The 15,616-nt window shown below is 41.5% G+C and overlaps 1 protein-coding gene across 1 annotated transcript in view; it reads left to right on the forward strand.

Moving 5' to 3' along the window:
• Positions 1-2,265: 2,265 nt before the first annotated feature.
• LOC136587302 (protein-glutamine gamma-glutamyltransferase E-like) overlaps positions 2,266-15,616 on the forward strand; it is a 34,592-nt gene continuing 21,241 nt past the window's right edge. Inside the window, exons 1-2 of the mRNA XM_066585857.1 lie at positions 2,266-2,350; positions 12,938-13,111. Coding sequence (XP_066441954.1) covers positions 2,344-2,350; positions 12,938-13,111 — 181 coding nt within the window. The 5' untranslated portion in view covers positions 2,266-2,343. The remainder of the gene's footprint in view (positions 2,351-12,937; positions 13,112-15,616) is intronic.

Here is a 15,616-nt window from a genome sequence, read left to right on the forward strand (position 1 = left end):
TCTTCAGAGGAAAAAAATGGTTGGATATTAGTGCGTTCAGTGTTTTTGCCTTCTCCCTCTGGTTGTTTGGATTGCCCAGTTGACATCCATGACACTGAATGATCAAACAGATCCTCAGACTGATCCACGGGGACTGCTTTGGAGTGTGTGCTGAATTTTACACAAGGTGAAGTAGAGGGGTGATGCTCATGGCCCAGCTGTGTCATCCACTATACGACCTCTTCTTTGTGCTGTGGATTTAACACACGGGCAGAGCGACTTCTAAAGAATGGCTTGGCTTGCCTCCTGTTAAATATGGAGCTGCGCTTCAGTGAGAGATGCTTGAAGTGCCAACTTGGCCTGTCCTTTACCCCAACCAACGCGTCTCTCGACCCTTGCTTTCTTCATGTTTCTTTTGTAATTATTTATTTTATTTAGAGATTTTTTGGTTACTTTTTAGCGTAGTTTTATTTAACTTATCAGCTAACTTTGTAGTTTGCAGAGAACCAGTGCTAGCTACACAAAGCCTACAAAAAATCCGCCTGGCGACTTTGAATGACGTGTGAGGCCACAAACAGAGAACTGCAATAGTCCCCATACCAAAGTAGAGTTTGATGGTCTGCTTTGCTGCTATATAAGTTGACAGCAGCAGAAATATACCCTCTCCCAATGTACAGACCACGTTTCATATAGGCATATCAATGTGATGCAGCTTCTTTATCTGCTCCCTCCAACAGAACTCAATTTCAGTTCTCTGCTGGTACACAAGCCTTCACACCAGCAGGAATATATCCTCTGTAGATTATCTGTCGCTATTAACAGATCACATGTTATATAGGCATATAAACATGTTGCAGTTTCTTTCTCCGATCCCTCCAATATAACCCCACTATACAAGCTTTCACGCCAGTAGCAATATATCCTCGGTAGAATACCTGGCCCTAACAACAGACCACGTGTTATATAGGCATATAACCGTGATGCAGCTTCTCTGTCCTGTGCTCAACCGTAAAATGGCCTCTGGCTGCACTGTACCAATTTATATATGGCTAGGTCATGTGATGCAGGCATTAGATGAAACTCTTGGCCGTATGCAAGATGGAGGACCCATTTGGTGACATCAGCAAAGCACCTTGGCTGCTGATTGGCTGCATGTTGAACTCTGCAACAGGCATTATAGAAAAATTCAACTTTTTCCATGTGATGTTAGGCAAAAATTGGTTCGGACCTACTCAATTCAATTTTGCAAAAATCAGGACAATTTTTTTGCCTGGCTAATCAAGATGAGCAACACTAACATCCATTACTTGTAAATTAAATAGCTCCATAATATGGGAAATTGGTGGAGGAGGTAATACATGGACTCCACCATTGTAATATTCTAATAAGCCTCATGTAACATAGTAGAAGATCACTTTTGGGTGGATTTCCCCTTTAAACTCAGTAGAGTCATTAATACACCTTAAAGTGTACAGGCTATGCTAGAATGGGAAGCCATAGTGTTCTGTCCCTAGACTACTGTTTGGCCAAATCTCATATGCTAGACAGTTGGATGATATAGTGGTAGAGCATAACTACATAGGGTTCCCAGGTGGCAGTCTTCCATTAGGTGGTCCAAAAGGCCATTGTGCCATTGTGCTACCAGTATTATAAAAGACACATAGCAGAGCGGAATTTGCAACCAATGTTACATTGGGAACCAGGAGCTTCCAGTGGACACTTGCCAAGTTTTTGACATGACTTTCCTAGTGCTTTGGCTCAGTTTGCTAAGAAGTGAAAGTTCATCCCATATCTAAACGTCACAGCTTTTTCAATACAGTGTTAATAATAGGATATGGCTTCCCATTGTACATTGATAATATATTAATTGGGATCGATTTTTCAATTCCAGCTTCAAAAATTCTATAAGCCACTTTTTTATACATACCAATGTCCCCTACAAAATTGGTGGGGCTAGGGAGTCAAGACAAATAAGACTCATTTACATAACATTGCTTATCTCCCACAGTGGGTTGCTGCTCTGAAGTAGAGATTGAAGATCTGCTCATAGTGTGCGCTAGTATTAATAAATGTCCACCCACGCCTTCTAGTTATTGAATAGGGGGGTATGTAATACAACATTACCATACAAATTACACTTTTCACATCTTTTAATGCAAAGGTAACTAAGAGTTTGGAAGAACAAGCTGAATGAAAGTATATTGAACCTCACCCAGCTCATTTAAATTGTAATTAAGTTAAATATAGTAGGAGGAGATCAGCGAGCTTCAGTTATAAATACAGCATGGATAGTAGTTGTTGTCATTTCATGACTGCATAGTCCGAGGACATAGTCTGAATCACTGAAGGCAACACACAGCAGTCATGACAGGTGAGTGCGCTACCATGGATTGCATTAGGAGTAGACTGAGATTCATTTATGTTCTCCTTGTATTGCGAGTGCAGTCAACTCATATATGACTTTGTACACCCAAAATCTAAGCACTAACTAAGACTTCTGAAGGATATTGATACCACTAGTGAGTTAAGGAGATGTATATTAATATGTTAACTATTCTGCTTAACCTTCAAGCACACAATGTAGTTTACTATATATGGTGTTGTATATGATGTTTTAAAACCAGGATGTTCTCTTCGTTTCTTCAATGCTTTTTTGGTTGTATTTGCTAAAGATTTGATTTAGCTTCCCTAGCATTGAAATATCCAACATTGTTCCTGTGCTGGTGGTGACTTATTTTGGATGTGCTGTCCTTATGTGACTAATGAAAGAAGAATATTCTGGTGTTTTCTGATTATTGTCATTGACTTAGAGAGTCAATGATGTACAAATGAGGGCATTAACCCTTTGCAATCCAATTTTGGATTCAGGGTTTCCTAGGGGGCTCTCTCTTTCTGCCTTTATACAATTTCGCCGTCTGCTGGCTAGAGCCAGTACTGCGGTATGGGACATGCTGGAGAGGCCCCCGACAACAGAGCGGCCAGTAATCAACAGTAAGAATACCCTGCCGGACGTCTTCTGACATCAGAGCTATACAGCCTTCAATCAGAATGTCTTTAGACGTCAGACAGTGGATTGGAAATGTTTAAAGAAAAAAAGAGGATCTATAGATGCTGTGCTGTTCAGGTTGGCAATAATGAAAACATATAATCTATCACCTATGGATCACAATCTCTATGATGTTCTGAATTTTATCCATGCTGGTCCCAGAGGAGGACCTGGTTGTACAAGAGGTAGCCAACAGCACCACCAATTAGGTTGAAAGGGTGCCACCAAACTAATGTTTCTAGCTGTATCTAGTTGTATTAAAAAAGCATAGTCAAGTACACTTTTTCGATACAGTTAAGAAATGGGAGATAAATGGATATATAGGGTATTCCAAAAAATGTGTACACACTTCAATAGTGATTATCTACGCCCTTTTTAAAAATCTGAATTGAATTATGATGGCAATATCTAGTATTATGTAGTCTTTAAAGATGTCAGTAGTTGCATAATTTCTAAAGCTACCATGTGGCCATCAGGAGGCTCAAAGGTAATGATGGAGGTTTGCTTGACTTTCGAGCAACCAAGACTATTTTGAAGAGATATTGGAAATTTGAGAATGTCTAGATGTTATGGGTGATCACTTTGAGATGTGATTGTAGAAGTCAAACATGACTTCTAGCCATCCTTTGTGTGTATATAAATCTAGTAATAAAGCTTTTATGCAGATATTTTTCATGTTGAAGGGTATTTACATTTTTTACACCTTCTATATAAGGGTCCAAAGTATGCCAAAAGGATACTTTTGGAATTTTGACGGTCTACGGCATTGTTGGGGATCAAAGCAGTTTTTCAAACAGTCAATATATTAACAATGTTTCTGCATTTTTGAATAATTGTAAAAATATGTCCTGCCTTCACTCACCACTGTCCAAACACAGTAAGAGACCTTTCATATGGGACAGAATAGGCCACATGACGCACCTCAAGCTGCGGTTAAATCTGCACCAAAATTCAGTTGGACCTGCAGATTTTGGTGTGAAATTCCAAAGCTGTGGATTTGGCTGTGTCGTGTAATAGGTCGGTCAAACACCAATAGCAGCATGTGGTCACATCCATGTCAGTGGAAGACCCAGTCAGATGATCACATCAACTGCTCCTACTGTAGAGGAAAAGCAGAGCAGATATCCACGTTGACCATTTAGGTTGCTGATTTCATTTTCAAAAGGTCCTATGAAGAAATAAGAGCTGAATCTAAATGGTTTCTTTAGATTTGTAGAAAATGTACTCATCTATTATCTCTCGCACTATTCTGTTCAAGAAAATAATAGTTATTTGGAGTATAATTAAGAGTTACAATTTTCAGCGTACTTTCCTAGACAGCTTGTAAGACCTTTGTTTGCTCTAACAGTGGTTTCACACTTGCATTGGGAATTCCGCTTCCTGCTCCATCCAAGAAGCAGGAATAGGAAATCCCGGTGGCCAAACGGTTCTATCTCTGAATGGAACCAAACAATGCCGGATGGACCCGATTGACTATAATAGGGTCTTTCCACTCTCTATCCAGCTGCTTGGCTTTTGGACGGAAGAAAAAGCAGTGCATGCACCGTTTCTTTGGTATTGTGAGCTGGCTCTGTGATGGAACCTCCGACCGGAGGTTCCAACACAGATGTGAAACTGGCCTAAGTCTGTTGGAACCTTCATTATTTACTTTCAATGGATATATGGGCTCATACTGTAGGAACTGGACCCTCTTGAGCATTCTTCCTCTGTCCATTCTGAAAGCCACAACTTACATACAGATAGTGGACTACGTAGGCGTGCACATCGTATGACAGGACTAGTCCTCTCACTCTATGAGCGCACCTGTGTAGTGCACAGTCTGTATAAAGCCACAGCTTTGCAAGAGGACAACAGGGAAACTCCAAGCAGAGCAAGTATAAGGGCAAAAACACACGGGGCATTTATTTTTGGACTATTCAAGCTCCCCACTAGTGCATGCAAGTTTGAAAAAAAAAAAGCAGAAAGATAGGTCCTGTCCTATCTTTCTCGCATGTAGTTAATATTATGTTCGAGAAAGATAGGGCAAGTCCTATCTTTTCTCAGACATAATATTAACGCACAAGAATCCCGAAAGTGGAAAGAAAACCATTAAAGTCAATGATTTTGTTTCATCCTGTTATGTGACCATGATTTTCACGACCGCATTAAGGAACAAAACCACGTCCATCTGTTTAAGCCCTAACGCCCCCTGTCCACGGCCAAGGCGGGATATCACTATTGATATTCCACCGTGGGGGAGGAAAGGGGAGCACTGACAGGTCTCCAAGAAGAGCCTATCTAATAGATAGGGTCACCGTGGAGAATCACGGCAATCGCAGCATGCCGCGATTTAAATCCCACGAGCGGAGAATCGCTATGATCCTCTGTAATCCTATGGAAAGCTTTACATAGGGTGATCCACGGGCGATGTATCGCAAGCTTATCATTGCCTGTGGATAGGCAGCCTAAGAGTTACATCCTGGGACTCAACATTTCCGCTCCGATGAACTGATACACTTAGTTTATTGGACTCATAGAGCCGGCAGATTCTTTTTAAGATGTATAAAAACTACTATATTTGTTCAACCACGTCATTCAACAGTGGGGCGCCGCTTACAGGTCACATATGACCCTGATTTCTCACTGCTATAAATGAAGAAGTGCAACAATTAAGTGCACTAAGCAGTGAGCAGCAAATTGACACTTCATCTACACTATATAAACCTGTTACACAACAAATGAATAGGTTGCACAATACAGAATTCAATAAGTTTGCCAAGTGTACCAATCATTTGGCATGAGGATGTGCACAGTGGGTGGAATAGAGAACAATCACATATTATAGGAATTACACACAGTGTACCCGGGAAGCAAAAATAGATCAGATCATAAAAGATAAAAACACATGTCATTAAGGTCAGATCTGGTCTGCGTGCAATATATCAACATGCTGTTATTCCCTGTAAGTACCTGAAAAGCTTTACATCTTTTGTTCTACCTCCTTTACAGTTGCTGACTATACTATTCTATAGTATTGGCTGTAGGTGGCTAGATAGGACTTTTTTACCCCTTTGATAATACAGGGTTTGGTGTGATCAGCTGATTGCCACAATTTCCACGCTTAGCACGCCCAAGCAGCAGCTGATTGTACTAGGGAAAGCCACAGCCAGCTTGCCATTTTCCCTGCAGGGGACATATAGTATTGCAGGACAGCCGTTTACATGAATGGCCATCCTATAATACCGGGAGGGCAGACGGTCCGCCAGGACAGGAGCCACTCTTACTGAGTGGCTTTCCATTGTGGGACATAGAGGGTAGTCCAGAACAAAGAACCCCGTTCTATGATGTTTATATGCATTAATAGGGCATTTGAACAGGGGGTGTCATCTTATCACAACCCCCTTAAGTCGCCCTTTCATTAATACCATGTTTCCATGAAAATAAGACCTGTCTTATATTAATTTTTGCCCGCAAAGAGGCACTAGGTCTTACTTTCAGGGGATGTATTATTATACTTACCTAGCAGGCTCTGTCCATATTTCTCCCTCTGATCTCTGGAACTCTGGCGTGCTTGCTGCAGTCCTCGGCCACCCACAGAAGATCACTTCTTGATAACAGGATTCATATATCCCACCTACAAGAAGTGAAGGCTGTGATTAGTTCTCGAGTGCTGCTTAGCCAATCAATGCAGCACTTGATAAACAAATGCCATGGCTGTGATTGGTTGACTGAGTGCTGCATTGATTGGCTGAGCAGCGCTCGAGAGCCAATCACAGACATCGCGATGTGGAGGCAGGATTTATGAATTGGCTGGGCTGCGTCATTGATTGGCTAATTTTTAAATCCCATCTCCACAACGCGATGACTGTAACTGGTTCTTAAGCGCTGCTCAGCCAATCATTGCAGCTCTCGGTCAACCAATAACAGCCAGTGCACTGATTCATCGAGTGCTGCATTGATTGGCTGAGCAGCGCTCGAGAACTACTCACAGCTATTGCTTCCAGGAGGTGGGATTTATGAAGTGATCACCTGCCCATATCACATCTTGTATTCAAGCTAAAGGCGGTACAACAGGGTACTAGAGCCTCTATGCCAGCCCATGTCACATCTTGTTTCCAAGCTAGAGATGGCCTGACAGGGTACTAGAGCCCCAATGCCCACCCGTATCACATCTTGTATCCAAGCTAGAGGTGGTACAATAGGGTACTAGAGCCTCCATGCCCACCTGTGTCACATCTTGTATTCAAGCTAAGGTGGTACAACAGGGTACTAGAGCCTCCATGCCCACCCATATCACATCTTGTATCCAAGCTAGAGGTGGTACAACAGGGTACTAGAGCCTCTATGTCCGCCCATGTCACATCTTGTATCCAAGCTAGAGGCGGTACAACAGGGTACTAGAGCCTCCATGACCACCCGTATCACATCTTGTATCCAAGCAAGAGGTGGTACTACAGGGTACTAGAGCCTCAATGCCCACCTGTGTCACATCTTGTATCCACGCTAGAGGTGGTACAACAGGGTACTAGAGCCTCCATGCCCACCTGTGTCACATCTTGTATCCAAGCTATATGTGGTACAACAGGGTACTAGAGCCTCCATGCCCGCCCATGTCACATCTTTTATTCAAGCTAGAGATGGCCCAACAGAGTACTAGAGTCTCCATGCCCGCCTGTATCACATCCTTTATCCAAGCTAGAGGTGGTACAACAGGGTACTAGAGCCTCAATGCCCACCTGTGTCACATCTTGCATCCAAGCTAGAGGCGGTACAACAGGGTACTAGAGCCTCCATGGCCACCCGTATCACATCTTGTATCCAAGCATGAGGTGGTACTACAGGGTACTAGAGCTTCAATGCCCACCTGTGTAACATCTTGTATCCAAGCTAGAGGTGGTACAACAGGGTATTAGAACCTCCCTACAAGTGTTCAGTTTTCCGCAAAAACTTAACCTTTTGCTCTGATATTGTAATCACTTCTCTCACCGTTACAATCACACTTAGAAATGTTCATTCCATTCCAACAACTCCTTCTAGGGGAGTATTTTTTTTATGTTGAGTGCACTAGAAGGACACAACATACATCCCAGAGATAGACAGCCATATTCATCAGATATTAACTGATCTCAACTGTGATAAATGGACACACCAAGAAAAACTGAAGCACTGACTTATAACTAGTGCAGGGCTTGGAGGAGTGATGTGGGACTCAGGCATCCAAAAAACAAACAAAGATAATCCTTGTGTGCCGTTCCTTCAGGCTCTGCATTAGGCATAACATAGCATTAATGTTTTCCAGAGAATGTTTTTTAAGAAGTTATGAATCCCACCCCCATTCTGCAACTCCATCGAGAGAAGCAGAAGAGCAACATAATTGCCAGAATATGGGGAAAAGTTTATCAGAGACCTGTATAGTTGTCTCTAATAAAAGCTGGCTCTGATCCCTACATATCGGCGCTGAGCCTCGCACGGGGCAGTGTTGGTACTCTCCCCTAAAAGCAACTTCATTGGAACAATTTTAACACATTCGTGTGCCCAGTGCAAAGTTTTCATAATTTATTGTCCTCTCCCTCTGGAATGCTGTTCATTATCTTCCAATGTCTTCTCAGTCAATTAAACATTATTAAAACATTTCGATTAATTAGGTCTGTAATAACTTGTGCAAGGCAGGGGCGAAGAACAGAGGGAGGGAGTGCGGAAAGCAGCTCAGGCAGAAATCAGGTTCTGCCCTGCTTGCATATGCTCCTCTCTAGGGCTAGAGTGTGACAACTCTGCAGGAGAGGTAAGGCCGCCGGCACACGAACGGGTCGGATTCCACATTTTTCTTATTTATCTGGACTGCGGATGGCTGTGCAGATTCACAGTACAGGATGTTTTTTAAATGTTTGTTTTCCCCGCGCTGTCGCTAGGTGTTTATGCGGAATCTGCAACTTTTCCTTAATGTCAATTCCGGAAGGGCCGTGGGTCGGACAGCTTCCATTGACTTCAATGGAAGCGGTCTATGCGGGATCCGCACTAAAATAGATCACGCTGCGATTTTTCCTCTTCTCGCAGAAATTGCAATTTGATTCTGCGAGTGTGCAGGAAGAAGTGCTTTTCAATAGCATGTTCTGAATGGTATTTGCTGCGGATCCGCAATTTGCACGCCGACTGCAGATTCCGCAATGCAAATCTGTTCGGCCGGCTGCACAGGGTTGGATTTGGAATGCGAAATCCGCGATCATCACTCGCACAGATGATCTGCTGCATTCCGCATCCATTAGCAAGAATAGAACATTCGCATGTCCGCTCACACGAGCGGACAGCGGTTACAATTTCTGCTCACAGCAAACAAATCGCAGCATGTTCTATTTTTGAGCGGACTCCATGTGGATGGCTTCCATTGAAGTCAATGAAAGCTGTCCGACCCACGGTCCTTCTGCAATTGATATTGCGGAAAGGCCGCAGAATCCGGATCATCGCCTAGTGATGGTGAGGGAAAAGCAGGGATTTTTAAAAAAAATCTGTACTGGCATGTCCGACATCAAGCTGTTCAGACCATCCGCAATACAGAAAAATACAGGTAAGCGCGGATGCCGGGCGGGCACACGGTCGGATTCTGCTGTGGGCTTCTGCATGTAGAAACCTGATCACTACATACTGCTGTTACTGTCCTAACTACAGCTTAGAACTTGTCATGTTTTTTTCTACAAGACGCACAACGTCGTAGACATCAATTTACCTAAGCTCTCTCCCTGGCTTGGAGACACTTGCTACCAATGAAACATCATACGGCTTGTTGCGCCCTTACATGCATAGTATTTTGCCCATAACATGCAATCACACAGTAACTGCCTTCTCCTCCCCTCCGAGCGTGTTCAGGGACGCGGCGCGGGTGAGGGTAGCAGGGGGGAGAGAAAGAGAGACCCGCTGCCCCCCGAGCACGCTCGGAAGAGAAGGCAGTTACTCGAGAGGAGCGAGGCTCGCTCGAGTAACTGACCTTACCGAGCGTGCTTGCTCATCTCTAGTTCCAACCAAAAGTATTAAAAAAGGATTGAGTCTGTTATCCCTTGTGAACTTTTGGTACCCTGTGATATTAAACTTCAGCTACAGTATTATTATCATGACTGCTCCTACAGCTCAGCCTGAAACGTGCCATCTCATTAAAGCACATTGGAGCATTTCACAAATTGCTCTGGCTCGAATTAGTGCATTAATTTAGTGATGAATAAGACTCCAAATTATAGATGAAATACAGTCTTTCCTAACACCGAATCATCGGTCATCTGCAGATGACAACATGAGTGTGTGAATGATATACCTGTCCAAATTATAGACCAATTATAGAAAAATGCTGAAATATAGAGTGGACCTATAAAACAAACCAGCCATCACACTTCCAGTCATATAAAGAAATTCCCTCATTCCTCTTTTCCAATATGCCCGTGCAAGAACATTATATCGACCAGTTGCTCTCAAACAGCTCAGCATAGAGCACTCACTTAAAGGGGGTGTCCAGAACTAGAAGAATACGGCTGCTTTCTTCCAAAAACAGCACCACACAGTTCCATGGGTTGTGTGTGGTACTGCAGTTCTGTCCCTTTTACTTCAATGGAATCAAGCTGCAATACCACAAACATCCTGGGTGTCAACATTTTTTTTTTTTTTAAAAAGCAGCCATTTTTTTCTAATCCTCTACAACCCCTTTAGATCTCTCCAACAATCCACTAGTAAGTCTGGTAGCTCAGTCCCTTGCAATACAATTGGCAATATGAAGCAGCTTTTAAACCCCCCGAGGACACAGTCGTTTTTAAAAAAAATTATAACTTTTTAATTTTATTGTCGACGTAGATATCTGAAAGCTCGTTTTTGCAGGACGAGTTGTATTTTTCAAAGGACCAAAAAAGAGCACAATTCTGGCAACATTCAGTGGGACATCTAAATAATGCATTATTTTAATAGATTTGACTGTTACTGACTCATGAATATGTTGTTTAAAATAGTTAGTTTAATTTTTTATTACAAATATGGGAAATATTGAACTTTTAATATTTATTATTTTATTGTAATTATTAAGAAAACCATTTTCACTTTTTTTATTTCAGTCCTCTAAGAGAATTTGAACTTTTAATCACTTCTGCAATATTCTGCAACACTTAAGAATTGCAGTATACTGTATCACTGCAGACATTCTATTAAGACGTGCTACAGGCACGTCTTAACATACAGGAATGTATGACAGCCCTGGGGGCCTTCACAATGCCCTGGGCTGCCATGGCACCTGAACAGCAACTTTCATCGCAGGGTGGTCATTTGGGATATCTAAATGATCATCGGGGTATTTAAATGTTGCTGCCCAAATTAACAGTGGCATTTTAATGAATAATAGCTGTGATCAGAGTTATTTCTGACCATGGCTGTGGCAGCTCGGATTCAGCTATCAAATATACCTACCAAGTGGCGCGTATGGAGCAGGCTCCTCTCCGACGCCTGCTGCATACAAACGCCACAGACATCTAACATACAGATACATCAAATGTCGCCAAGCAGTAATGGGGAAAATTGGTCCATCCACCTACTGGGCCCTGGACAACTGCAGAGGTTTAACATATAGTATGTCCACCCCTGGAGCTTGGAAAAGTGAAGCATGTGCCCAGGAGTGATGATCTTACCAAAACAACTCAAAGCATTCAGCAACGACTCATCTATAAAGTCATAAAATATGCCAGAAAAACATTCAAAGACCCATCCAGGTCATGACATTGAGCAGGATTTGGATTCGTAGAAGGTAGTTAAGCAAAGTCTCATGTTGTCCAAAAATTACATAGTATTAAAATGACATTAGAAAGATCTCAAAGCCATTAATTATGGTCTATAGATGGATGAGTCATAAAGTGGACAACACAAGTCCTATTATATATGGTGTAAAACACCCGGCATTCCAAAGTAAGAAGATCATATCATTCTATGTGATGCCGGCAAAGTGATGGTGTAGGGAGGAACAACTGAAAGATCTATGACTTCTGCAATATAGTAGAACATTTCTATGCAGAATGTCTAGTTCTTTGTGTAAGCTAAAGCTTTGGATTGGTTTAGTCAAAGTTCTGGCTCGATCCCAATAGGGACGCCATGGCAGGTTGTGTAACAGTAATAACCTACAGTGCTAACATTAAGAGAATGGGTTGCACTCTTCTACAGAGCAATATGAAAGGAAGTATTTGGTTGCAATGTTGTCTAAGGGTGGTTGAACCAGTTTAGGGATTTAAGGGGCAATTACTTTTTACATAGAATAGTTGACTTGCTAATCAGTGTTTATATATGAAATATACAATAATAGGTTGTTTTTCATACCAGGCTGCAGTGTCAAATACCCGCCTATTTGCCACCACTTCAAAGGTTGCTGTTTGCTTTCATCGGTAAAAATATCCAATACCATTATTTAGCTAATGGACCCTCCCATCAGTGTTGCTGCTGATTAAAGAGGTTCTCCGCTTTGCACCATCAGTTTTTGTTAAAAGGATCCCTTGAAAATAAACAGCCTATGAATTGACTCCATGCTGTGACCACCATCAAGCAGCTATAATTTGTGAGGACACCTGGCAGCAAGTGTTCAGTATTTTTGCAGCACTCCCGCAGGGGAAACTAAGCATTACACATTACTGCCCATTCATGTCAATGAGTTGTCTGTGTAATATAGGACAGGTCCTCCAGAGTGAGAGATTTTTTTTTTGTAACCAGTCTCTCCTTTGGCCAGTATCCTGAACATAGGACATCCTCTCTAGTGATTCAGAATTCCCTAATAGAGGTGTGCAAGCAGTCTAAGATATCTAAATGCTTCCTAAGAGGTAAAAAACACAGATAAATTAGATATCTAATATATATGTATATAAGAAAATATTTATTAGGTTCCTTTTAGTTTATTGATTTATTTTTGTTATTTTTCATTTATTACAGATTTACAAGTCAACAGTTGTGATTGGTATCTCTCTACGAACAAGACTAACCATCGTACAGATGTCTTTGACAACAGCGCACTCATCCTCAGGAGAGCTCAACCTTTCACCATCACTTTGAATTGCAACCGACCTCTACAATCTGGAGAGAATCTTACATTCATTACCGAAACTGGTAAAAAACTGGTTCTGCATTGTCTTGCATCTTCTCAAAACAAGCTTACCTTAAACTGATGATGATAGTTTTGGAATATATACCGTACAGAATGAATTACTGCCAGTTTTATAAGAGTTGTGTGTGTTAGTAACCTGGCACTTAAGAGCTGCCATCATGCCACTTGACACAGGTCATTTGTATGGCATGCATCAATAAACAAGTGGGCACTTTACATTTTTACGGCACTTTACATTTTTACAGCGCTTTAAAGCATATAGGTCTGCCCTGTACACATTCTTCAGGTTGGTAATATATGAATATCATTAATGGACCTCTGTTGGGAGCTCTAGATTTTGTGCCTCAGGATTCTTACTTCAATGCAGGCATTAATACGATACAAGTTACATTGGATTACACACGTTTATCATCATTATCAAAAGGTTTTCTTTTAGTGGAATACATATATTTGCCATGCATAATACCTGATTGCCATCATCCCAATGGGTAGTTGGGAAGCAGCCATATGTACCGTATAGCGGTCTAATTATGTATCTCTTGATGTAAAAAGTCTTCCATGACCATTGTCCCTTGGTCTTATGACTTATGAAGTTAATAAGCTCCTTAAAGATGTTTTCCAATTTGGATAAGCTCTACTTATTAGAAGGGTCCCTTGACAATGAGCTTGTGGGGTCCCAATGAGTTGCTTTGGCACTCAGAGACTTGAAGATGGCCTCTGGGTCTGCCATCTACCATAGCCTATGAAGCTTACTTATTAGAAGGGTCCTTTGACAATAAGCTTATCCAAGTGTCCCCCTGTTGTGCCCCCCAGTGATCAACTGTAATCTGTGAAGAACCCCTGCTATTTCAATTTCCTTCAAAAAACACAAGGAAAATTAAAGGGGTTGGCTTGATTATTTGTTAACCTCTTAGTGATGGGCCCATTTTATGCCCTTACTGATCAAGTTTTAATTTGTTTTTCATTGTCGCATTCCTAGAGCCATAACTTTTTAATTTTTCTGTTGACCTAGCCATATGAAGACTTAAGTTTTTCAAGATAAATTGTATTTTTTAATAGTATAATTTCTGGATACATTTAATGTACTGTATAACATTATTCTCTGGGTAAGCATGATTCCAGTGATATCAGGTTTATACGGTTTTTTATGTTTTGCTATTTTAGTACACTAAAATACTTTTTTTAGGGAAAATATACAAAATTAGCTATTTTCACCATGTTTCTTTATTTTTATACATTTTAGTCTATTTTTTTACAGTTCATAAAAAACTTTTTATACTTGAATGTCACAACCGTTTGATATAATACACCACTATACTTAAGCTTCTTAGGCCATCGTAGATGGCAGACCCCGAGGCCATCTTCAAGTCTCCGAGTGCCGTAGCAACGCATCGGGACCCCACAAGATGATTGTCAAGGGACCCTTCTAATAAGCAAGGCTTATCCAAATTGGAAAAACCCTTTAAGGAGCTTATCAACTATATAAGTCATAAGACCAAGAGACAATGGTCATGGAAGACTTTTTATATTAACCCTTTGCAATCCAATTTGGGATTCAGGGTTTCCTAGGGAGCTTTCTCTTTCTGCCATTATACATGACATGCTGGAGAGGCCTCCGACAACAGAGTGGCCAGTAATATACAGTAAGAATACCCTGCCGGACGTCTTCCAACATCGGAGCTGTACAGCCTTCAATCAGAATGTCTTTAGATGGCAGACAGTGGATTGGAAAGGGTTAAGAGATACATAATTGGGTCTGATGAATGACAAAGGGACATCCTCCCTCTATCAGTCTTTTAAATGCCATGGTTGCAATGATCACGGCATGTAAAGGGTTAAACAACGGGAATTAGTGGTTTCTCTGGTCGCTGTTAGAGCAGGTGCCGGGCTGTCATCCAACAGCCGAGTCCCTGCTATTACCAGCATGGGAGACCCAGGTTTGTATTCTGATACAGTGCTGTAAAAAGGCACAAGTATCAGAATAAAGCCTATTACTAATCACCATAAAAAGACATATGGGCAGTCACTAAGGAGTTAATATTCTAATTATGCCCCATGTGGTCCACAGTAACATTGTAATTCACTTCCAATTCCCATGATGGATGGTACTCTTGCCCTACAGTGCATTACATGATTTAAGGCATCACTGATTCCCAGTCAACGTGCCATATACAGATCAGATGGGCCAGGAGCTTATAAGTAATGTGGTGTATACAGGACGTTACTGGTGGCGATCCATTTCAGGGGTTGTATGTTGCTCTCATTTGGCTGCAGTCCTCACATGGGTTAATAATACTCCCTCTGTAAATTGAACTTCTCATAATGTACATGAAAAGGAAGGATTTATTAAACTTTACAACCCGTTTAATAACTCTGTTTCCTTATAAAATATATTAGACCATGATCTATCTTATTAAACAACAGTCATTAAATCAAAAGCTTCATCCAGTTCCTAAATGACTTCCTCATTTTGCATTCATTACATTAGAAATAGGGTGTAACACATC

The sequence above is a fragment of the Eleutherodactylus coqui genome, chromosome 13, assembly GCF_035609145.1.
Source record: "Eleutherodactylus coqui strain aEleCoq1 chromosome 13, aEleCoq1.hap1, whole genome shotgun sequence".
Classification (NCBI taxonomy): domain Eukaryota; kingdom Metazoa; phylum Chordata; class Amphibia; order Anura; family Eleutherodactylidae; genus Eleutherodactylus; species Eleutherodactylus coqui.